Source organism: Salmo trutta, chromosome 30 (assembly GCF_901001165.1).
Source record: "Salmo trutta chromosome 30, fSalTru1.1, whole genome shotgun sequence".
Taxonomy (NCBI): domain Eukaryota; kingdom Metazoa; phylum Chordata; class Actinopteri; order Salmoniformes; family Salmonidae; genus Salmo; species Salmo trutta.
The window spans coordinates 40295431-40321179 of NC_042986.1; the positions used below are offsets into that span (position 1 = coordinate 40295431).

A 25749-nucleotide genomic window follows, 5' to 3' on the forward strand; every position below is an offset into this window, starting at 1 on the left:
AATAAAGTGGTGATCCTAACTGACCTAAGACAGGGAATCTTACTAGGATTAAATGTCAGGAATTGTGAAAAACTGATTTTAAATGTATTTGGCTAAGGTGTATGGTAAACTTTCGACTTCAACTGTACCTTGTTGTGTTGAACAACATGCACCATCACAAATAGCAGCACCTCGACTGTTATTTTCTGACAGAAACATACCAGATGCTTTAAAATAGGTATATAAACATCTGCTGACGTAAGAAAGAGAGGATGACTCAAACCAGCGTCAGGCATCTTGATGGGGAGAAGAAAAAAACTTCACCATAGTGAACTCTAAATAGAGGGAGTTGTCCTACCAATATTAACCACGTGGAAAGAACCTTAACAGTCGTTTTCAGAAAGAATATAGACAATATCAGTGTTGGATTGATGAAGTAATACATTAAATTGACGTTAATGTGTGTAAAAGTGACCGTTATTGTCCGTTAAACTTGCCAATGAGAACCATTGGTGTCTGTCTCTGTCTGCGTCAGACTTTACGCGCATCGCCGCATGTCAATTTCCACCAAGGAACTCGCGGTGATTTTGCATCTCTGCGCGCAGAGAGATGCTGGGTTCGGAGGTTGTGCCTGAATGAAGATTTGCCTTACTAAATGTGTGAATTTTGAATTGTTTTTAGAACAAATACTTTTGCTGTTCTACTTTGAATAAGGTAAGGAGGGAATTTACTATTCTTAATCCTTTCTTTCCATCTAGCAACATATTAGGCTACTCGATTGCATCATGAAATATCTAGGCTAATAATAACATAATCGTTAAAGTCAATGGAAAATAAGTGTCATGTCTCACCTTTTCAAATCTGCATGATTGTTTCATAGGCTATTTCATACTGTAGCTTTGTCTATAGAACGCGTTCGTCTTTTTGTCCGTGCGATTTGAGGCTGAGCGCTCATTGTCGCGGTCACTCTAGGTTGCGGTGCTGTCCACAATATTTAGTTCGATTATAAAGCCTTATAATAAGCTTCCCCGTCGTTCATTTCAGGTATACCATTTATTGAGTGATCAGGTCACCTATAGAGGAAATAGGCTACCGTGCTCTGTCTTTGGATGCATGGACATCTTATTCGGGGGTATTCTTGCCTTGACCTTGGCGACGATTCATGAAATGTGTCCTCCAGCTGTGCACTGTTTGAAGCAATAATGTGTTTTTTTCACAAGGAGCCACACACGACACAGTGTACCTGTGGACATTAGGCCAATTGGCTATGACATGATGGTGTCTCTCAGTTGAGTTGGGCCTGGATGACGCACCCCTAAAGTGGGAAGATGCTAAATATCAAGATGCTATGGGATTTCAACTTATTTTTTAAAAAAGTCCCAAATCCTCTAAAAACCACATAGAATAGAATAGTTTCTATAGAATATAAGAATTTGTTGTCTTCAGAAAAGGCAATTATTTCCCCCAGTATACAACAATATACTATAGTTTTGAGTTTGACATGGGATGTACTGAAACTGTCTAAGAACAAGTGATTAGACTCAATATGGGTGGACCATGGCCTAGATATATTTCATTCATTCCTAGCCTCGATCCCGGTCGTGAATATGGTGTGATGTCTGGCAGCTTAAAGCTAGTTCACTTCTATTTTGTCACAGTAAATCTATGTGATTGGCAGCAGTCCTTCAAGAGATAACAGTGACAGTCTGTGAGATAGTGAGAGGAGGAGAGGTTGGGTATCACAGATGCTGCAGGGATGGAATATACATTTAACAGGAAGAACCATTGCCTAGCAACCCCATTTGGATAAAGTGGAGCATATCCTCTAGAAATGACTGTTATGATTTAATCAACAACTCTTCCCTAGAGAGATGGTGTTTAACTGGTGGTCTGATTGCAGGTTTCAGCTATCTACTACATCCAAATACCCTTCTTGACTTCATTTTGTGTTGTTTACACAGGGTTTGTTACGTAGCGTCACTACTCTCCACATGTATAAAGGATCCATCCAGTTATTTGGCCTACAGAAATGGCATGATTCATAGTTGATGAGCAGACACGACAACAGTCTGGTTGATAAAGTCAAGGCTAAAGTGACAGACAGTCAGACAGGTCTGAGGGCCCCAGGATACTGTAGCTCATCTCTCTCGCTCTCTCTCTCTCGCTCTTTCCCCTGTCTCCCTCTCTCTCTGTCCCTCTTTCTTTCTCTCATCTCTACACCCCCCCTCTCGCTCTCGCTCTCTCTCTCTCTCTCTCTCTCGCTCTCTTGCTCTCTCCCCTGTCTCTCTCTCTCTTTGTCCCTCTCTTTCCTTCTTTCTCTCTCTCTCTCTCTCTCTCTCTCTCTCTCTGACTTCCTACAGTGAGAAGTGAATCACTCAGTAGATTTTCATCTGATAAACTATCCCAACATCTACTAAACATAGTATGTAAGAACAGAGGTTTCCAACTTGATCATGATTTGCATACGCACCATAAATAGGAGGCCACTATAGGCCAGAAATAAATAATCTCTCGGCTATGTCACAAATACCACCCTATTCCCTATGTAGTGCACTACTTTTGATAGGGCTCTGGTCATTTAGGGCCAGTCATTTGCGTGAAGAGAAGGCGGAGAAAAAGGGTCCGGAGGTCGGGCTGCTTTCTGAGAATTCGTAGGCGATCGAATAAACCCCCACTGCCTTCCATTCTGCTAGCAAACGTGCAATCTTTTGAAAAAATGTAAATCGATGACCTACGCGGAAGATTATACTACCAACGGGACATTCAAAACTGTAATATCTTATGCTTCACAGAGTCGTGGCTGAACGACGACATTATCAACATACCGCTGGCTGGTTATACGCTGTATCGGCAGGACAGAGCAGCGGCGTCTGGTAAGACAAGGGGCGGCGGACTATGTATTTTTGTAAATAACAGCTGGTGCACGATATCGAAGTAAGTCTCAAGATTTTGCTCGCCTGAGGTAGAGTATCTCATGATAAGCTGTAGACCACACTATCAACCTAGAGAGTTTTCATCTGTATTTTTCCTTTGCTGTCTACATACACCACAGACTGATGCTAGCACTAAGATCGCACTCAATGAGCTATATTCCGGCAAAAGCAAACAGGAAAACGCTCACCCAGAGGCGGCGCTCCTAGTCGCCGGGGACTTTAATGCAGGGAAACTTAAATCGGTCTTACCAAATTTCTATCACCATGTTAATTTAATGTGCAACCAGATGGAAAAAAAAATTTGGACCACTTTTACTCCACACACAGAGATGCATACAAAGCTCCCACTCACCTTCCATTTGGCAAATCCTGGTTACAAGCAAAAATTAAAGCAGGAAGCACCAGTGACTCGATCAATAAAAAAGTGGTCAGATGAAGCAGATGCTAAGCTACAAGACTGTTTTGCTAGCTCAGACTGGAATATGTTCCGAGAAGCACACCCGAGAGCTACCCAGTGACACAAGCCTACCAGACGAGCTAAACTACGTCTATGCTCGCTTCGAGGCAAATAACACTGGAACATGCATGAGAGCACCAGCTGTTCCAGAAGACTGTGTGATCACGCTCTCCGCAGCCGATGTGAGTAAGACTTTTAAACAGGTCAGCATTCACAAGGCCGCAGGGCCAGACAGATTACCAGGACGTCTACTACGAGCATGCGCTGACCAACTGGCAAGTGTCTTCACTGACATTTTCAACCTCTCCCTCTCCCTGTCCAAGTCTGTAATACCAAAATGTTTTAAGCAGACCACCATAGTTCCTGTGCCCAAGAACACTAAGGTAACCTGCCTAAATGACTACCGACCCGTAGCACTCACGTCTGTAGCCATGAAGTTCTTTGAAAGGCTGATCATGGCTCACATCAACACCATTATCCCAGAAACCCTAGACCCACTCCAATTTACATACTGCCCTAACAGATCCACAGATGATGCAATCTCTATTGCACTCCACACTGCCCTTCCCACCCTGTACAAAAGGACCACCTATGTGATAATGCTATTCATTGACTACAGCTCAGCGTTCAACACCATAGTGCCCTCAAAGCTCATCAATAAGCTAAGGACCCTGGGACTAAACACCTCCCTCTGAAACTGGATCCTGGACTTCCTGACGGGCCGCTCCCCAGGTGGTAAGGGTAGGTAACAGCACATCCACCACGCTAATCCTCAACACAGGGACCTTTCTAGGGGTGTAGTCCCCTCCTGTACTCCCTGTTCACTCATGACTGCATGGCCAGACATGACTCCAACACCATCATTAAGTTTGCCGATGACACAACAGTGGTAGGCCTGATCACCGACAACGGCGAGACAGCCTATAGGGAGGAGGTCAGAGACCTGTCCGTGTGGTGCCAGGACAACAACCTCTCCCTCAATGTGATCAAGACAAAGGAGATGATTGTGGACTACAGGAAAAAGATGTCCGAGCATGCCCCCATTCTCATCAACGCGGCGGCTCTAGTGGAGCAGGTTGAGAGCTTCAAGTTCCTTTGTGTCCACATCACCAACAAACAAACATTGTCCAAGCTAGAGGTCGACCGATTATGATTTTTCAATCATATAAAACATTTTATACCTTTTTTTTTCATTTGTAATAATGACAATTACAACAATACTGAATGAACACATTTTAACTTAATATAATACATCAATAAAATCAATTTAGCCTCAAATAAATAATGAAACATGTTCAATTTGGTTTAAATACTGCAAAAACAATGTGTTGGAGAAGAAAGTAAAAGTGCAATATGTGCCATGTAAGAAAGCTAACATTTAAGTTCCTTGCTCAGAACATGAGAACAAATGAAAGCTGGTGGTTTCTTTTAACATGAGTCTTCAATATTCCCAGGTAAGAAGTTTTAGGTTGTAGTTATTATAGGAATTATAGGACTATTTCTCTCTATACGATTTGTATTTCATATACCTTTGACTATTGTATGTTCTTATAGGCACTTTAGTATTGCCAGTGTAACAGTATAGCTTCCGTCCCTCTCCTCGCTCCTACCTGGGCTCGAACCAGGAACACATCGACAACAGCCACCCTCGAAGCAGCGTTACCCATGTAGTGCAAGGGGAAAAACTACTCCAAGTCTCAGAGCGAGTGACGTTTGAAACACTATTAGCGCGCACCCGGCTAACTAGCTAGCCATTTCACATCGGTTACACCAGCCTAATCTTGGGAGTTGACAGGCTTGAATTCATAAACAGTGCAATGCATTGCAAAGGGCTGCCGGCAAACGCACGAAACTGCTGTTTGAATGAACACTTACGAGCCTGCTGCTGCCTACCATCGCTCAGTCAGACTGATCTATCTAATCATATACTTAATTATAACATAATAACACACAGAAATATGAGCCTTAGGTCATTAATATGGTCGAATCCGGAAACTATCATCTCGAAAACAAAATGTTTTTCCTGTCAGTGAAATACGGAACCGTTCCATATTTTATCTAACGGGTGGCATCCCTAGTCTAAATATTCCTGTTACACTGCACAACCTTCAATGTTATGTCATAATTACGTAAAATTCTGGCAAATTAGTTCGCAACGAGCCATGCGGCCCAAACTGTTGCATATACCCTGACTCTGTGTGCAATGAACGCAAAATGACACAATTTCACCTGGTTAATATTGCCTGCTAACCTGGATATCTTTTAGCTAAATATGCAGGTTTAAAAATATATATTTCTGTGTATTGATTTTAAGAAAGGCATTGATGTTTATGGTTAGGTACATTTGTGCAAAGATTGTGCTTTTTTCGCAAATGCGCTTTTGTTAAATCATCCCCCGTTTGGCTAAGTCGGCTGTCTTTGTTAGGAAGAAATAGTCTTCACAGTTCGCAACAAGCCAGGCAGCCCAAACTGCTGTATATACCCTGACTCTGTTTGCAAGAGAAGTGACACATTTTCCCTAGTTAAAATAAATTCATGTTAGCAGGCAATATTAACTAAATATGCAGGTTTAAAAATATATACTTGCGTATTGATTTTAAGAAAGGCATTGATGTTTATGGTTGGAGCAACGTGTACCTAAGCGATTATATGCAACGCAGGACAGGCTAGATAAACTAGTAATATCATCAACCATATGTAGTTAACTAGTGATTATGATTGATTGATTGTTTTTATAAGATAAGTTTCATGCTAGCTAGCAACTTACCTTGGCTTCTTACTGCATTTGCGTAACAGACAGGCTCCTCGTGGAGTGCAATGTAAAGCAGGTGGTTAGAGCGTTGGACTAGTTAACCATAAGGTTGCAAGATTGAATCCCCAAGCTGACAAGGTAAAATCTGTCGTTCTGCCCCTGAACAAGGCAGTTAACCCACCGTTCCTAGGCCGTCATTGAAAATAAGAATGTGTTCTTAACTGACTTGCCTAGTTAAATAAAGGTCTAAAAAAAAACGTCCAAATCGGCGTCCAAAAATACTGATTTCCGATAGTTATGAAAACTTGAAATCGGCCCTAATTAATCGGCCATTCCCATTAATCAGTCGACCTCTAGTCCAAGCACACCAAGACAGTCATGAAGAGGTCACGACAAAACCTATTCCCCCTCAGGAGACTGAAAAGATTTGTCATGGGTCCTCAGATCCTCTAAAGGTTCTACAGCTGCACCATTGAGAGCATCCTGACTGGTTGCATCACTGCCTGGTATGGCAATTGCTCGGCCTCCGAACGCAAGGCACTACAGAGGGTAGTGTGTACAGCCCAGTACATCACTGGGTCAAAGCTTCCTGCCATCCAGGACCTCTATACCAGGCGGTGTCAGAGGAAGGCCCTAAAATTTGTCAAAGACTCCGGCCACCCTATTCATAGACTGCTCTCTCAGCTACCGCACGGCAAGCGGTACCGGAGTGCCAATTCTAGGTCCAAGAGGCTTCTAAACAGCTTCTACCTCCAAGCCATAAGACTCCTGAACATCTAATCAAATGGCTACCCAGACTATTTGCATTGCCCCCCCCCCGCCCACACCTTTTACACAACTGCTACTCTCTGTTGTTATCATCTATGCATAGTCATTTTAATGACCTACATGTACATATTACCTCAATTACCTCGACTAACGGTGCCCCCGCACATTGACTCTGTACCGGTACTCCCCTGTATATAGTCTCACGATTGTTAATTTACTGTTGCTCTTTAATTACTTGTTACTTTTATTTCTTATTCTTATTTTATATCATTTTTTTTAACTGCATGGTTAGTTAAGGGCTCGTAAATATGCATTTCACCTGTTGTATTCGGCGCATGTGACTAATGAAAATGGATTTGAATTGATTTAAATAGGGAGCAGGGTACCATTTGGAATTCACAACACAGCTCCTGGAGTGTCTGGCACGTAGGCTGTAGTTTATTTACAAATGCAATACGCTCCAAAAATGTTCACTCCAACTACAATTTACTGTATACAGTGGTGGAAAATGTACCCAATTGTCGTACTTGAGTAAAAGTAAAGATACCTTAATAGAAAATGACTCAAGTAAAAGTGAAAGTCACCCAGTAAAATACTTAAGGTTTTAAATATACTTAAGTATTAAAAGTAATTCTCAAATTCCTTATATTAAGCAAACCAGACCTCACGATTTTTTTTTTTTAAATGTACGGCTAGCCAGGGGCACACTCCAATACTTATACATAATTTACAAACAAAGCATTTGTGTTTAGTGAGTCTGCCAGATCAGATGCAGTAGGGATGACCAAATAATTGGACAATTGGACAATTTTCCTGTACTGCTAAGCGTTCAAAATTTAACGTGTACTTTTGGGTGTCAGGGAAAATGTATTGAGTAGAAAGTTCATTATTTTCTTTAGGAATGTAGTGGAGTAAAAGTAAACGTTTTCTAAAATATAAATAGTAAAGTACAGAGACCCCAAAAAACGTCTTAAGTAGTACTTTAAAGTATTTTTACTTAAGTGCTTTACAGCACTGTCTGTATATACTGTAGGCTTCTACTGTAAGGCTGAGGCTGCAGTGATGACTCATTTTATTATGTGGTGAAGTGCTGCGGACTACAGAGATACGTGATGATGTATCTATAATCTGTGTCCCAAATGGCACCCTATTCCTTATGTAGTGCACTACTTTTATATGGGCCCTGGTCAAAAGTAGTGCACTATATAGAATAGGATTCCATTTGGGACAAAGCCTTTGATTTATCTCCAGTAGCTATGCGAAAGAAGTGGAAGAAATGGAAGAAATCATTGGTATTGACTACTACTGAGTGTAAGAGGTCATTGGTGTTGACTACTACTGAGTGTTAGAGGTCATTGGTGTTGACTACTACTGAGTGTTAGAGGTCATTGGTGTTGACTACTACTGAGTGGAAGAGGTCATTGGTGTTGAGTACTACTGAGTGGAAGAGGTCATTGGTGTTGACTACTACTGAGTGTAAGAGGTCATTGGTTTTGACTACTACTGAGTGTAAGAGGTCATTGGTGTTGACTACTACTGAGTGGAAGAGGTCATTGGTTTTGACTACTACTGAGTGGAAGAGGTCATTGGTGTTGAGTACTACTGAGTGGAAGAGGTCATTGGTGTTGACTACTACTGAGTGGAAGAGGTCATTGGTGTTGACTACTACTGAGTGGAAGAAATCATTGGTGTTGACTACTACTGAGTGGAAAAGGTCATTGGTGTTGAGTACTCTTTTCGGCTTGGCTAACTAGCTACCTAGCTAGTAGATGGCAAATTGTTTTTGTTCGAATGATGCATCTGGACACTGCCAGCTTTTTTTGTTTCACCTGGTTGCTAGTTCCTGATCTTTTGAAAATATCAATTGAAGTGTCAACTGAGAGGAATTGGAGATGCAGTAAAGGAATGCAGTGCTGAGGCAGAGGGAGGACGACTGGCTACTACTCTGAACTGTGTGTGGTGAGCTTTCTGGTGCCCAGAGCTGCTGAGGCAGAGGGATCCTCGTGAGGACAACTGGCTACTACTCTGAACTGTGTGTGGTGAGCTTCCTGGTGCCCAGAGCTGCTGAGGCAGAGGGATCCTCGTGAGGACGACTGGCTACTACTCTGAACTGTGTGTGGTGAGCTTTCTGGTGCCCAGAGCTGCTGAGGCAGAGGGATCCTCGTGAGGACGACTGGCTACTACTCTGAACTGTGTGTGGTTTTTGGTGCCCAGAGCTGCTGAGGTATCACCCAAATGGGTACTACACATTGTGAAGGAGAAGTGCAGTGGCTACACCACTCAAGCTGGTTCCCAGAGTAGCCCTGGACATGATCGTCACCAGACTCGTCATCAACCATCAACCAACCACCTTCCTCTGATCAAGCCGTGAGCTGTCCCTCTCCATCTTTGGAAGATGCATGCACTCAAAGACTTGGCCTCTATTGGTTGACTTAACTATAGCTAGGTATGCGATATTCTGGGAATTTTAGATAACGCTAATAACTGCTTGAAAAGCAAATTATTATCTGTTTTTTTTTACACAGATTTTCTCCTCTCCCCTGCTCCTGACTGTGTTTGCTGCCATATACTGTAAATATAATGAATATGAATGAATCATGAAGTGCTTTGAAAGGCTGTTCATGACACACATGAACTCCATCATCCCAGACACCCAGAACCCACTCCAGACACCATGGACCCTCTCCAGACACCCTGGACCCACTCCAGACACCCTGGACCCTCTCCAGACGCCATGGACCCTCTCCAGACACAGTGGACCCTCTCCAGACACCCCGGACCCTCTCCAGACACCCGGACCCACTCCAGACACCCCGGACCCACTCCAGACACCCCGGACCCACTCCAGACACCATGGACCCTCTCCAGACACCCTGGACCCACTCCAGACACCCTGGACCCTCTCCAGACGCCATGGACCCTCTCCAGACACAGTGGACCCTCTCCAGACACCCCGGACCCTCTCCAGACACCCGGACCCACTCCAGACACCCCGGACCCACTCCAGACACCCCGGACCCACTCCAGACACCCCGGACCCACTCCAGATACCCCGGACCCACTCCAGATACCCCGGACCCACTCCAGACACCCCGGACCCTCTCCAGACACCGTGGACCCTCTCCAGACACAATGGACCCTCTCCAGACACCATGGACCCTCTCCAGACACCCCAGAACCACTCCAGACACCCCGGACCCTCTCCAGGCACCCCGGACCCACTCCAGACACCCCGGACCCTCTCCAGACACCGTGGACCCTCTCCAGGCACAATGGACCCTCTCCAGACACCATGGACCCTCTCCAGACACCCCAGACCCACTCCAGACACCCCGGACCCACTCCAGACACCCCGGACCCACTCCAGACACCATGGACCCAGTTCATTGACTACAGCTCAGTGTTCATTGACTGAACCCCTCCCACTGCAACTGCATCCTGTAATTTCTGACAGGCCAACCCCAGGTGGTTAGAGTAGGCAACATCACCTCCGCCACGCTAACCCTCAACACGGGTGGCCCCACAGGGGTGTGTGCTTAACACCCTTCTGTACTCCCTGTTTACTCATGACTGTGTGGCCAGGCACGTCTCCAACTCAATCATCAAGTTTGCTGATGACACGACAGTGGTAGGCCTAAATCGTCAACGGTGATGAGCCATCCTACAGGGAGGAGGTCAGAGAACTGGAAGTGGGTGCCAGGACAACAACCTCTCCCTCAACTTCAGCAAGACCAAGGATCTGATCGTGGACTACAGGAAACAGTTGGGGTGCACACCCCCATCGACAGGTCAGCAGTGGAGAGGGTCAAGAGCTTCAAGTTCCTCGGTGTCCACATGGTTCCTCGGTTCTCACATGAACCTGTCACACCAGAACAGTCGTGAAGAATGCACGGCAATGCCTCTTCTCCCTCAGGAGACTGAAACGATTTGACATGGTCCCTCAGATCCTCAGGAACTTTTACAGATTCACCATTGAGGGCATCCTGACTGGTTGTATCAACATCTGGTATGGCAACTGCACCGCCCGCGACCGGATGGTCCTACAGAGGTGTGGATGGCCCAGCGCATCACTGGGAGCGAGCTCCCAGCCATACAGGACCTACATGCCAGGCGGTATCTGAGAAAGACCCGAAAAATTGCCAAAGCCTCCAGCCACCCGAGACATGGACTGTTCTCCATGCTCCCCATCCGGCAGGTGGTACCGGTGCATCAAGGCTCAGGCCAACAGACTCCTAAACAACTTCTATCCCCTGGCCATAAGACTGTTAAATGGCTAACAACTACTGCTCTCCCTCTCCCACAGACTATCCACACTGACTCTATGTCCATCCACAGGCCACTACCCACTCAGACACAACCTAAGCTGCTGCTAAAATGATTACTGATTAGCTGTATTACTCCATCATGCTGCTGTCCATTGATTATTGATTTCTATTACCATTAGTATTTATCTATTTATTCAGCTACTGGTCACTATTATTCCTCTTTGCATGTATATATTACCATTAGTATATTGAGGCTCCCGAGTGGCACAGCTGTCTAAGGCACTGCATCTCAGTGCAAGAGGCGTCACTACAGTCCCTGGTTTGAATCCAGGCTGAATAACATCTGGCCATGATTGGGAGTCCCATAGGGTGGTGCACAGTTGGCCCAGCGTCGTCCGGGTTTGGCCGGGGTAGGCCGATATTTTAAATGAGAATTTGTTCTTAACTGAATTGCCTAGTTAAATAAAGGATAAATAAAATACAAAATATTATGAGAAGTATTTATATATTCCTGCTATCAGACAATTTTCAGCCCTGTATATCCTACTACCAGTCGCTTTTTATGTATAAACCCACCTCAACCACTCCAGCACCCCTGCACATTGAATAAGGTACTGGTACTGACCTGTATATACAACCACTCCAGTACCCCTGCATGTTGAATAAGGTCCTGGTACTGACCTGTATATACAACCACTCCAGTACCCCTGCATGTTGAATAAGGTACTGGTACTGACCTGTATATACAACCACTCCAGTACCCCTGCATGTTGAATAAGGTACTGGTACTGACCTGTATATACAACCACTCCAGTACCCCTGCATGTTGAATAAGGTACTGGTACTGACCTGTATATACAACCACTCCAGTACCCCTGCATGTTGAATAAGGTACTGACCTGTATATACAACCACTCCAGTACACCTGCATGTTGAATAAGGTACTGGTACTGACCTGTATATACAACCACTCCAGTACCCCTGCATGTTGAATAAGGTACTGACCTGTATATACAACCACTCCAGTACCCCTGCATGTTGAATAAGGTACTGACCTGTATATACAACCACTCCAGTACACCTGCATGTTGAATAAGGTACTGGTACTGACCTGTATATACAACCACTCCAGTACCCCTGCATGTTGAATAAGGTACTGAGACTGACCTGTATATATAACCACTCTAGTACCCCTGCATGTTGAATAAGGTACTGACCTGTATATACAACCACTCCAGTACCCCTGCATGTTGAATAAGGTACTGACCTGTATATACAACCACTCCAGTACCCCTGCATGTTGAATAAGGTACTGGTACTGACCTGTATATATAACCACTCCAGTACCCCTGCATGTTGAATAAGGTACTGGTACTGACCTGTATATACAACCACTCCAGTACCCCTGCATGTTGAATAAGGTACTGGTACTGACCTGTATATACAACCACTCCAGTACCCCTGCATGTTGAATAAGGTACTGAGACTGACCTGTATATACAACCACTCCAGTACCCCTGCATGTTGAATAAGGTACTGAGACTGACCTGTATATACTTTTATTCTCGTGTTTCTTTAACTCATCGTAGTTCTTGTGTGGTTTTTATTCTTACTTTAATAATTTTTCTACATTCTATTACTATCTATATTGGTATCAGTGTATTGTTGGGAAACAGCTCTGAATGTAACAATTTCACTGTACTGTTTTACACCTGTTGTATCCTGTGTACGTGGCGAATAAACATTGTAACTTGAATAGAATGGGCGTCCCCATTCAAGTCAATGATGGCATAATGGATGGACTTATGGACATTGCTAAAATATGTGCTACAATCTGTTGATTCAACTCAACTGACATCGCAAAAAAATCCATTCCATTGCATGAGCCGCATCAGTTAGTATAATTTGAATGAACATTCTACATTACCATGGAAATGATTGCATACCATTGCCATACCAGGCAGCCATTGTGAGTGTACCCATGAGTTTACCAGTCAAATTGCCAGGGTTAGAGGTTATAATCGAGCCTGTTTCATTCATTCTCTTTCTATGTGTGCTGCAGCTGCATTGTGGTCATTAAGTCAGCTGTTCGTTCAACCGCAAAAAAATGTAATAATAATAATAATAATAGTTTATACAGTTATGACAGTCTTCATTCATAACCATTGGTTACACGGTTATACTGTAATTGTGCCAGCCCTACCTACAGTTGAAGTCGGAAGTTTACATACACCTTAGACAAATACATTTAAAATCAGTTTTTCATAATTCCTGATATTTAATCCTAGTAAAAATTCCCTTTCTTAGGTCAGTTAGGATCACCAGTTTATTTTAAGAATGTGAAATGTCAGAATATAAGTAGAGATAATTATTTATTTCAGCTTTTATTTCTTTCATCACATTCCCAGTGGGTCAGAAGTTTACATACACTCAATTAGTACTTGGTAGCATTGCCTTTAAATTGTTTAACTTGGGTCAAATGTTTCGGGTAGCCTTCCACAACCTTCCCACAATAACTTGGGTGAATTTTGGCCCATTCCTCCTGATAGGAGTTCTGCCCACAAATGTTCTATGGGATTGAGGTCAGGGCTTTGTGATGACCACTCCAATACCTTGTCTTTGTTGTCCATAAGCCATTTTGCCACAACTTTGGATGTATGCTTGGGGTCATTGTCCATTTAGAAGACCCATTTGTGACCAAGCTTTAACTTCCTGACTGATGTCTTGAGATGTTGCTTCAATATACCCACATAATTTTCATCCCTCATGATGCCATCTATTTTGTGAAGTACACCAGTCCCTCCAGCAGCAAAGCAACCCCACAACATGATGCTGCCACCCCTGTGCTTCACGATTGGGATGGTATTCTTCGGCTTGCAAGCATCCCCCTTTTTCCTTCAAACATAATGATGGTCATTATGGCCAAACAGTTCTATTTTTGTTTCATCAGACCAGAGGACATTTCTCCAAAAAGTACGACCTTGGTCCCCATGTGCAGTTGCAAACCGTAGTCTGGCATTTTTATGGCAGTTTTGGAGCAGTGGCTTCTTCCTTGCTGAGCGGCCTATCAGTTTATGTCGATATAAATCAAATCAAACGTTATTGGTCCCATACACATGGTTAGCAGATGTTAATGCGAGTGTAGCGAAATGCTTGAGCTTCTATTTCTGACCGTGCAGTAATATCTAACAAGTAATCTAACAATTTCACAACAACTACCTTATACACGCAAGTGTAAAGGAATGAATAAGAATATGTACATATACATATACATATATGGATAAGCGATGGCCGAGCGGCATAGGCAAGATGCAGTAGATGGTATAGAGTACAGTATATACATATGAGATGAGTAATGTAGTGTATGTAAACATTATATAAAGTAGCATTGTTTAAAGTGACTAGAGATACGTTTATTACCTCCAATTGTTTTATTACTAAAGTGGCTAGAGATTTGAGTCAGTATGTTGGCAGCAGCCACTCAATGTTAGTGATGGCTGTTTAACAGTCTGATGGCCTTGAGATAGAAACTGTTTTTCAGTCTCTCAGTCTCAGCTTTGATGCACCTGTACTGACCTCGCCTTCTGGATGGTAGCGGGGTGAACAGGCAGTGGCTCGGGTGGTTGTTGTCCTTGATGATCTTTTTGGCCTTCCTGTGACATCGGGTGGTGTAGGTGTACTGGAGGGCAGGTAGTTTGCCCCCGGTGATGCGTTGTGCAGACCGCACTACCCTCTGGAGAGCCTTACGGTTGTGGGCGGAGCAGTTGCCGTACCAGGCGGTGATACAGCCCGACAGGATGCTCTCAATTGTGCATCTGTAAAAGTTTGAGTGTTCTTGGTGACAAGCCAAATTTCTTCAGCGCCTGTCGGACTGCGCCTTCTTCACCACGCTGTCTGTGTGGGTGGACCATTTCAGTTTGTCCATGATGTGTACGCCGAGGAACTTAAAACTTTCCACCTTCTCCACTACTGTCCCGTCAATGTGGATAGGGGGGCGCTCCCTCTGCTGTTTCCTGAAGTCCACGATCATCTCCTTTCTTTTGTTGACGTTGAGTGTGAGGTTATTTTCCTGACACCACACTCCGAGGGCCCTCACCTCCTCCCTATAGGCCATCTCGTCGTTGTTGGTAATCAAACATACCACTGTAGTGTTGTCTGCAAACTTGATGATTGAGTTGGAGCGTGCATGGACACGCAGTCATGGATGAACAGGGAGTACAGGAGAGGGCAGAGAAAGCACCCTTGTGGGGCCCCAGTGTTGAGGATCAACAGGGTGGAGATGTTGTTTCCTACCCCCACCACCTGGGGGCGACCCTTCAGAAAGTCCAGGACCCAGTTGCACAGGACGGGGTTGAGACCCAGGGTCTCGAGCTTAATGACTAGTTTGGAGGGTACTAGGGTGTTAAATGCTTAGCTGTAATCGATGAACAGCATTCTTAAATAGGTATTCCTCTTGTCCAGATGGGTTAGGGCAGTGTGCAGTGTGATTGCGATTGCGTCGTCTGTGGACCTATTGGGGCAGTAAGCAAATTGGAGTGGGTCTAGGGTGTCAAGTAGGGTGGAGGTGATATGATTCTCGACTACTCTCAAAGCACTTCATGATGACAGAAGTGAGTGCTACGGGGCGATAGTTGTTTAGCTCAGTTACCTTAGCTTTCTTGGGAACAGGAACAATGGTGGCCCTCTTGAAGCATGTGGGAACAGCAGAATGGGATAGGAATTGATTATATATGTCCTTAAACACACCAGCCAGCTGGTCTGCGCATGCTCTGAGGACACGGCTACGGATGCCATCTGGGCCGGCAGCCTTGCGAGGGTTAACACGTTTAAATGTTTTACTCACGTTGGCCGCGATGAAGGAGAGCCTGCAGGTTTTGGTAGCTGGCCATGTCAGTGGCACTGTATTGTCCTCAAAGCGAGCAAAGAAGTTGATTAATTTGTCTGGGAGCAAGACGTTGGTGTCCGCGATGGGGCTGGTTTTCTTTTTGTAATTCGGGATTATCTGTAGACCCTGCCACTACGTCTCGTGTCTGGGCCGTTGAATTGCGACTCTACTTTGTCTCTATACTGTGATGTATAGAGACAAAGTATTAGCTTTGTATTAGCTTGTTTGATTGCCTTGCAAAGGGAATAGCTACACTGTTTGTATTGTCATGTTTCTGGTCGCCTTGCCATGATTAAAAGCAGTGGTTCGCGCGTTCAGTTTTGCGTGAGTGCTGCCATCAAGCCACGGTTTCTGGTTGGGGAAGGTTTTAATAGTCACCCATGGGTACAACATCACCGATGCATTTGCTAATAAACTCGCTCACCGAATCAGCGTATACATCAATGTTGTTGTTAGAGGCTATCCGGAACATATCCCAGTCCACGTGATCAAAGCAACCTTGAAACGTGGAATCCGATTGGCCGGACCAGCATTGAACAGACCTCAGCACAGGCGTTTCCTGTTTTAGTTTCTGTCTATAGGCTGGGAGCAACAAAATGGAGTCGTGGTCAGATTTGCCAAAAGGGACTATAGGACTCGTTTTACTGTGTATATAGATACTTTTATACCTGTTTCCTCCAGCATCTTCACAAGGTCCATTGCTGTTGTTCTGGGATTGATTTGCACTTTTCGCACCAAAGTACATTCATCTCTAGGAGACAGAACGCGTCTCCTTCCTGAGCGGTATGACGGCTGCATGGTCCCATGGTGTTTATACTTGCGTACTATTGTTTGTACAAATGAACGTGGTACCTTCAGGCGTTTGGAAATTGCTCCCAAGGATGAACCAGACTTGTGGATGTCTACAATTTTTTTTCTGAGGTCTTGCCTGATTTCTTTTGATTTTCCCATGATGTCAATCAGAGGCACTGAGTTTGAAGGTAGGCCTTGAAATACATCCACAGGTACACCTCCAATTGACTCAAATGATGTCAATTAGCCTATCAGAAGCTTCTAAAGCCATTACATTATTTTCTGGAATTTTCCAAGCTGTTTAAGGGCACAGTCAACTTAGTGTTTGTAAACTTCTGACCCACTGGAATTGTGATACAGTGAATTATAAGTGAAATAATCTATCTGTAAACAATTGTTGGAAAAATTACTTGTGTCACGCAGAAAGTAGATGTCCTAACCGACATTCCAAAACTTTAGTTTGTTAACAAGAAATTTGTGGAGTGGTTGAAAAAATAGTTTTAATGACTCCAACCTAAGTGTATGTAAACTTCCGACTTCAACTGTATAGACCAGACTCCCCCCCCCCCCCCCCCATCAGATGTACTGGCTAAACCAGCAACATAGCATCCCTCTGAGGGAGGGACAGGGAAGGGGCTACTGACTAGTCAAGCAGCCAGTCAGCCCACAGTCCCTAGCAGCCAGTCAGCCGACCACCCCAAGCAGCCAACCAACCAGGGATTAGAGGGTTTTACACAGAGTCTCCCTCCACAAAGTTACATTCAATTGCACAATGATGTGAACTCAGGTGATTTCCATTCAGACTCAATTTCTAGACAAATCTCCTTTAGTTATTACCATAGACTTGGCATAATTAATGGGACTGCCATAATACAGCTGAATCATGCTGAAATGTTAGGTTCTTTGATCAAAACTACTGGGGTTTTAAAGAGACCATACAGGAGGGGAGAGGAGACTGCTGGGGATGGAGTGTCTGCATTTGTCTAGTCGCATAAGAAATATAGACATTGAGCTTTGTCGCTGTAAATTATCTGTGTTTTATGGCATATACAGAAGTTGTATTTCCAAATCTGATTGTTTAGGACATGGACAGATTTCTCTAACCAACTCGTAACTTGTCTCTTCACAGGTTCAAGACAATAAAACACCCCACATCTTTACGCCTCTCCCTGTGGAATCTACCTTTTGACCATCTCTGACCCCTTCTGACATCTAACCCCTGACCCTAGACCCCCCTCACCATCAACCGCCACCATGCCTAAAAACAGCAAGGTGACCCTGGGACTCCCTCACAGTGATCCCGTCACTGAGTCAGTGGCGGACCTCCTGACCCTGGCCGAGCCCCTGGACTATAAGAGCAGCCGGATGAGTATGGGTCTCAGCCCCGGGGCCCAGCCAGCCATGGGCAAGGGCCTGCTACCTTCTCCAGGAGACGAGGAGGGGAGGCCGGCCTGGAACAGCAAGCTGCAGTACATCCTGGCCCAGGTTGGGTTCTCTGTGGGGCTGGGCAATGTCTGGAGGTTCCCCTACCTGTGTCAGAAGAACGGAGGAGGTGGGTAGCGCTGTGGAATCTGGGTATTGTACTTAGTTACTGGTGGGGATTCTGCATAGTGTAGTCACAGGGGGGATATGGGTACTTTACTCTTTGTCGGGATTATCTGTGGGTCTGGGAAACATTTGGAGGTTCCCCTACCTGTGTCACAAGAATGGGGGAGGTGGGTTCTGGGTATTATAGTCACTCTTGGAGTGGGGGATATGGATACTGTTGTCACTAGTGGGGATTATGGATACTGTATTTTCGGTGGGGGTGGGCTTCCCTATAGGCATCGGCATCGTATTGAGGTTCCTCTACCTAGGCCGGAAGAATGGAGGAGCTGGGTATTGTAGTCACCGGGGATTCTGGGTACTGTAGTCAATCTGCATACTGTAATTACTAGTGGGAATTTAGGGAACTCCGGGAAGCAGCTACTGTGTTATAATAATGATGATGATAATGACGATCATGAAGACCCATGCTGTGTTTACTATGTATGTATGAGAACACGCTCATCCGTTACAGCTTTACAAGGCTTGAGAATGTGCAGTTTGTTTTGATGTCACCAGTCACCCCAGGCTGGTGGATAAATGGTGGGGGGTATTGGGGTAAGAGCATCACATCTCTCGACTAGACAGTGTCATTGTTCTGGCAGACTGGACAGGTGTGAAATAACAGCGAGTTGTAGCTGTCACTATTCACATTTTCTATGGTGGAGTAACAGGCTGAGTCAGGGAACATCCAATAGGTGACCCTGAGCATCTTGTTGACTTGTTGCAACAAGGATAAACATGGTGAAGTACTATTATACATTTGCCTTCACTGATATACTGCCCTTGGCAGTACTAGTACTATAATACCCAGGTATAGTACAGTGTTTCCCAAAACGGGAGGGGATGGAAGGGGGGTGCGGGTCCCCCCTCCCCCTTAAAATAAATGAATAAATATATATATATATACTTATTAGGGTTACATACAGTATATGCATGCAGTAGCAGTCAAAGGTTTGGACACACCTACTCATTCAAGGGGTTTTCTTTATTTGTATTATTTTCTACATTGTAGAATAATAGTGAAGACATCAAAACTATGAAATAACACATATGGAATCATGTAGCAACCAAAAAAGTGTTACAAAAATCTAAATATATTTTATCTTTGAGATTCTTCAAAGTAGCCACCCTTTGCCTTAATGACAGCTTTGCACACTCTTGGCATTCTCTCAACCAGCTTCACCTGGAATGCTTTTCCCACAGTCTTGAAGGAGTTCCCACACATGCTGAGCACTTGTTGGCTGCGGTCCAATCCCAAACCATCTCATTGTGTTGAGGTCGGGTGATTGTGGAGGCCAGGTCATCTGATGCAGCACTCTATCACTCTCCTTCTTGGTCAAATAGCCCTTACACAGCCTGGAGGTGTGTTGGGTCATTGTCCTGTTGAAAAACAGATGATAATCCCACTAAGCGCAAACCAGATGGGATGGCGTATCGCTGCATAATGCTGTGGTATCCATGCTGTTTAAGTGTGCCTTGAATTCTAAATACATCAAGACAGTGTCACCAGCAAAGCACCCCCACACCATCACACCTCCTCCTCAATGCTTCATGGTGGGAACAATACATGCGTAGATCATCCGTTCACCTACTCTGCGTCTCACAAAGACACAGCGGTTGGAACTAAAAATCTCGAATTTGGACACATTAGACAAAAGGACAGATTTCCACCGGTCTAATGTCCGTTTTTCATGTTTCTTGGTCAAAACAAGTCTGTTCTTCTTATTGGTGTCCTTTAGTAGTGGTTTCTTTGCAGCAATTCGACCATGAAGACCTGATTCACGCAGTATCCTCTGAACAGTTGTTGAGATGTGTTTTTTATTTGTGAAGCATTTATTTGGGCTCCAATTTGAGGTGCAGTTAACTCTAATTAACTTATCCTCTGCAGCAGATGTAACTCTGGGTCTTCCTTTCCTGTGGGGTCCTCATGAGAGCCAGTTTCATTATAGCGCTTGATTGTTTTTGCGACTGCACTTGAAGAAACTTTGAAAAATCTTGAAATGTTCTGGATTGACTGACCATGTCTTAAAGTAATGATGGACTGTTGTTTCTCTTATTTTATTTGAGCTGTTCTTGCCAGAATATGGACTTGGTCTTTTACCAAATAAGGCTATATTCTGTATACCACCCCAACCTTGTCACAACGCTCAATGCAGCTTAAAATACATTCACTTTTTTGGGATAGGGGGCAGCATTTGGAATTTTGGATGAAAAGCGTGCCCAAAGTAAGCTGCCTGCTACTCAGGCCCAGAAGCTAGGATATGCATATAATTGGTAGATTTGGATAGAAAACACTCTAAAGTTTCCAAAACTGTTAAAATAATGTCTGTGTGTATAACAGAACTGATATGGCAGGCAAAAACCTGAAGAAAATACATCCAGGAAATGCTATTATTTTGAAATGGCTGTTTTTCCATTGAATATACAAAGATTTATGACCCAGTTCACGATTCCTATGGCTTCCACTACATGTGACCAGTCTTTAGGCATTGTTTCAGGCTTTTACTCTGAAAAATGATGGAGAAACACCACTTTCAATGAGAGGACAGTGGAAATTTCCAGACATGAGTCCTGTGCGTGACCGGGAGCATGCCTTTCTTGTTTTCTATTGACGAAGCTATTGTCCGGTTGAAATATGATCAATTATTTATGACAAAAACAACCTGAGGATTGATTATAAACATTGTTTGACATGTTTCTACGAACTTTTATGGTACTTTTTTGATTTTTCATCTGCCTACTGTGACCGTGCTTTGTTCCAATGGATTACTGAACAAAACGGAGGTTTTTGGACGTAAAGAGTGACTTTATCGAACAAAACAAACATTTATTGTGTAACATGGAGTCTTGGGAGTGCAACCATATGAAGATCATCAAAGGTAAGTGATTAATTCTATCGCTATTTCTGACTTGTGTTACTCCTTTGCTGGGCTGGTTACTGTTTGTAATGTTTTGTGTGCTGAGGGCTGTCCTCAGATAATCGCATGGTATGCTTTCGCTGTAAAGCCTTTTTGAAATCTGACACCTTGGCTGGATTAACAACAAGATAAGCTTTATTTTGATGTATTGCACTTGTGATTTTATGAAAGTTAAATATTTATAGTAATTTAAATTGAATTTGGCCCTCTGCAATTTCACCGGATGTTGTCGAGGTGGGACGCTAGCGTTCCACTGTTCCATAAGTTAAGAAGGAAAGAAATTCCTGTTATTTGAAATGCATTCCAGGTGACTACATCATTATGCTGGTTGAGACAATGCCAAGAGTGTGCAAAGCTGTCATCAAGGAAAAGGGTGGCTACTTTGAATAATCTCAAATATAGAATATATACACTGCTCAAAAAAATAAAGGGAACACTTAAACAACACAATGTAACTCCAAGTTAATCACACTTCTGTGAAATCAAACTGTCCACTTAGGAAGCAACACTGATTGACAATACATTTCACATGCTGTTGTGCAAATGGAATAGACAACAGGTGGAAATTATAGGCAATTAGCAAGACACCCCCAATAAAGGAGTGGTTCAGCAGGTGGTGACCACAGACCACTTCTCAGTTCCTATGCTTCCTGGTTGATGTTTTGGTCACTTTTGAATGCTGGCGGTGCTTTCACTCTAGTGGTAGCATGAGATGGAGTCTACAACCCACACAAGTGGCTCAGGTAGTGCAGCTCATCCAGGATGGCACATCAATGCGAGCTGTGGCAAGAAGGTTTGCTGTGTCTGTCAGCGTAGTGTCCAGAGCATGGAGGCGCACCAGGAGACAGGCCAGTACATCAGGAGACGTGGAGGAGGCCGTAGGAGGGCAACAACCCAGCAGCAGGACCGCTACCTCCACCTTTGTGCAAGGAGGAGCAGGAGGAGCACTGCCAGAGCCCTGCAAAATGACCTCCAGCAGGCCACAAATGTGCATGTGTCTGCTCAAACGGTCAGAAACAGACTCCATGAGAGTGGTATGAGGGCTTGACGTCCACAGGTGGGGGTTGTGCTTACAGCCCAACACCATGCAGGACATTTGGCATTTGCCAGAGAACACCAAGTTTGGCAAATTCGCCACTGGCGCCCTGTGCTCTTCACAGATGAAAGCAGGTTCACACTGAGCACATGTGACAGACGTGACAGAGTCTGGAGACGCCGTGGAGAACGTTCTGCTGCCTGCAACATCCTCCAACATGACCGGTTTGGCGGTGAGTCAGTCATGGTGTCGGGTGGCATTTCTTTAGGGGGCCGCACAGCCCTCCATGTGCTCGCCAGAGGTAGCCTGACTGCCATTAGGTACCGAGATGAGATCCTCAGACCCCTTGTGAGACCATATGCTGGTGCGGTTGGCCCTGGGTTCCTCCTAATGCAAGACAATGCTAGACCTCATGTGGCTGGAGTGTGTCAGCAGTTCCTGCAAGAGGAAGGCATTGATGCTACGGACTGGCCTGCCCGTTCCCCAGACCTGAATCCAATTGAGCACATCTGGGACATCATGTTTCACTCCATCCACCAACGCCACGTTGCACCACAGACTGTCCAGGAGTTGGCAGATGCTTTAGTCCAGGTCTGGGAGGAGATCCCTCAGGAGACCAGCCGCCACCTCATCAGGAGCATGCCCAGGCGTTGTAGGGAGGTCATATAGGCACGTGGAGGCCACACACACTACTGAGCCTCATTTTACTTGTTTTAAGGACATTACATCAAAGTTGGATCAGCCTGTAGTGTGGTTTTCCACTTTAATTTTGAGTGTGACTCCAAATCCAGACCTCCATGGGTTGATAAATTGGATTTCCATTGATTATTTTTGTGTGATTTTGTTGTCAGCACATTCAACTATGCAAAGAAAAAGTATTTAATAAGATTATTTCTTTCATTCAGATCTAGGATGTGTTGTTTAAGTGTTCCCTTTATTTTTTTGAGCAGTATATTTTGATTTGTTTAACACTCTTTTGGTTACTACATGATTCCATATGTGTTATTTCATAGTTTTGATGTCTTCACTATTATTCTACAATGTAGAAAATAGTAAAAATAAAGAAAAACCCTTAAATGAGAAGGTGTTCTAAATCTTTTGACCGGTAGTGTATATATATTTTAAAGGAACTCATTCTGGCTTTCAATTTACTCTTGAAAGTCTTAATAGTAGAATGCCATTTCTAAACTGTTGTGTCCCAGTGAAACCTGACACCGTGGTAGCCTGTAACCTCAAGTCCAGGCTTGTCCTAGTGATGATTGATTCTGATACTCCTTGACAACCCATTTGTGTGTCTCCTCTTCTCTCCTCTCCTCTCCTCTCTCTCTCTCACTCTTTCTCACTCTCTATTTCTCTCCCCTATATCTCCCTCTCTCTCACTCTCTTCCTCCTTTCTCTCCTCCTTCATGTTCTCTCTATTCTATTTCCTTTTGATGAAAGGCCAGTGGAAATGACATTGAACAAAGGCTACAGTATTACAGTGCTCTATTACAGCAGCAAAAAGCACCACTATATTATAAGCCCTCCATCAAAATAATTGTGTTCCAAAGAGAAAAGAGCATTATAAACCTGAAGGGCTTTCTCTCTGCTGTGTTTGGATCCGCACAACCAGTCCAGGCCTCCTAGTCCCAGGTGTGTTATTACTGGGATTTGCTATCTGGTCTCCTGGAATAGCAGCAGCAAGTGAGAGTTGGCTGGCAGCCAAGGTTGTGTTGATTAGGGTATTCATTAGGGTGCAAATGTGTTGTTTGTGAGTGCATGATGATGCTCTGTGTGCTCAGTGGAGCTAAAAGAGGGAGAGTAGAGAGGTACAGTTTAGTGCAAGACAGAAGGAGACAGGAAGTGGTGAGGCTGCAGAAGCACGAGAGAGACAGGAAGTGATGAGGCTGCAGAAGACAGAGAGAGACAGGAAGTGGTGAGGCTGCAGAAGACCGAGAGAGCCAGGAGGTGGTGAGGCTGCAGAAGACAGAGAGAGACAGGAAGTGGTGAGGCTGCAGAAGACAGAGAGAGACAGGAAGTGGTGAGGCTGCAGAAGACAGAGAGAGATGGGAAGTGGTGAGGCTGCAGAAGACAGAGAGAGACAGGAAGTGGTGAGGCTGCAGAAGACAGAGAGAGATGGGAAGTGGTGAGGCTGCAGAAGACTGAGAGAGACAGGAAGTGGTGAGGCTACAGAAGACAGAGAGAGATGGGAAGTGGTGAGGCTGCAGAAGACTGAGAGAGACAGGAAGTGGTGAGGCTGCAGAAGACTGAGAGAGACAGGAAGTGGTGAGGCTGCAGAAGACAGAGAGAGATGGGAAGTGGTGAGGCTGCAGAAGACTGAGAGAGACAGGAAGTGGTGAGGCTGCAGAGGTAGGATAATAGAAGACATGACCATGACAAACCAGTCTGTCTTTCTTTGGTTTGCTTGAGACATTTCTGTCAATATGAAATATAGTGTGGTAGCCTTTTCCTTCCATCCAGAAGGCTGTTTCAATTTGACCTTTACTGACTTGTAACTAACCTTCTCCCTCTCCCTCTCCTTCCTCTTTCTTCCACTTCTTCTTCCCTTTCGCTCTTCCCATCCCCCTCCTCTCTCAGGTGCGTACCTGGTCCCGTACTTCATCCTCCTCATCCTCATTGGGATCCCTCTGTTCTTCCTGGAGCTGGCGGTGGGACAGAGGATTAGGAGAGGCAGCATCGGGGTGTGGAACTACGTTTACCCTCAGCTAGGAGGCATCGGGGTCTCCAGTCTAATGGTGAGAGGCTTGCACACACACTAAAGGACTGTGGCGGTCATGACATTTTGTCAGCCGGTGAATGTCATGTAAATAACTGCTGGTCTCATGGTAGTTGACCGTTAGTTAACATAAACCCATTTAGCATCTCTAGGCTTTGAGCCACTGATGTGGACCTTTGGAACATCTACATTTTAAAAAGTAATACATCCATTTGAATATAGCCTACACCATCACACAATAGATCCATTATTTATTTTAGGCAGGTTTAAAGAAATTTTATGATATGAAGAAAATGTTACCTATTTCAGAAGAACAGAATAGCATATTCTGAGACGACCTTATGTTAGGCCCTGATCTATGGCTACGCCATAGGCTGTGGGCTACTTTAGTTAATTTAGCAGACAAGATTTGCTTATAATTCCTGTGGTACTATTTTATAATAAGAAGAATACAATTGAACATAGCTGAATAAAATATAAATTATATTTTTCCCAAATGATTCCCGAGGGAATGCACACATGCATTGGGCGGCAGGTAGCCTAGTGGTTAGAGTGTTGGACTAGTAACTGAAAGGTTACCAGATCAAATCCCCGAGCTGACAAGGTAAAATATCTGTTGTTCTGCCCCTGAACAAGGCAGTTAACCCACTGTTTCTAGGCT

The 25749-nt window shown here is 44.4% G+C and overlaps 2 protein-coding genes across 2 annotated transcripts in view; both read left to right on the forward strand.

Annotated features, from left to right (window-relative positions):
* Positions 1-394: 394 nt before the first annotated feature.
* Positions 395-25749, forward strand: part of slc6a17 (solute carrier family 6 member 17) — a 46376-nt gene continuing 21021 nt past the window's right edge. The window contains exons 1-3 of the mRNA XM_029724161.1: positions 395-693; positions 17961-18383; positions 24950-25107. Of these exons, the coding sequence (XP_029580021.1) occupies positions 18086-18383; positions 24950-25107 (456 nt within the window). The 5' untranslated portion in view covers positions 395-693; positions 17961-18085. The remainder of the gene's footprint in view (positions 694-17960; positions 18384-24949; positions 25108-25749) is intronic.
* Positions 9564-10304, forward strand: LOC115168773 (extensin-like). The gene has a single exon (XM_029724332.1). It carries the CDS (start codon positions 9564-9566, stop codon positions 10302-10304), a length of 741 nt encoding a protein of 246 aa, XP_029580192.1.

Coding starts and splice junctions, on each gene's coding strand:
- LOC115168773 (XM_029724332.1), top strand. CDS start 9,564: ATGGACCCTCTCCAGACACCCTGGACCCACTCCAGACACCCTGGACCC.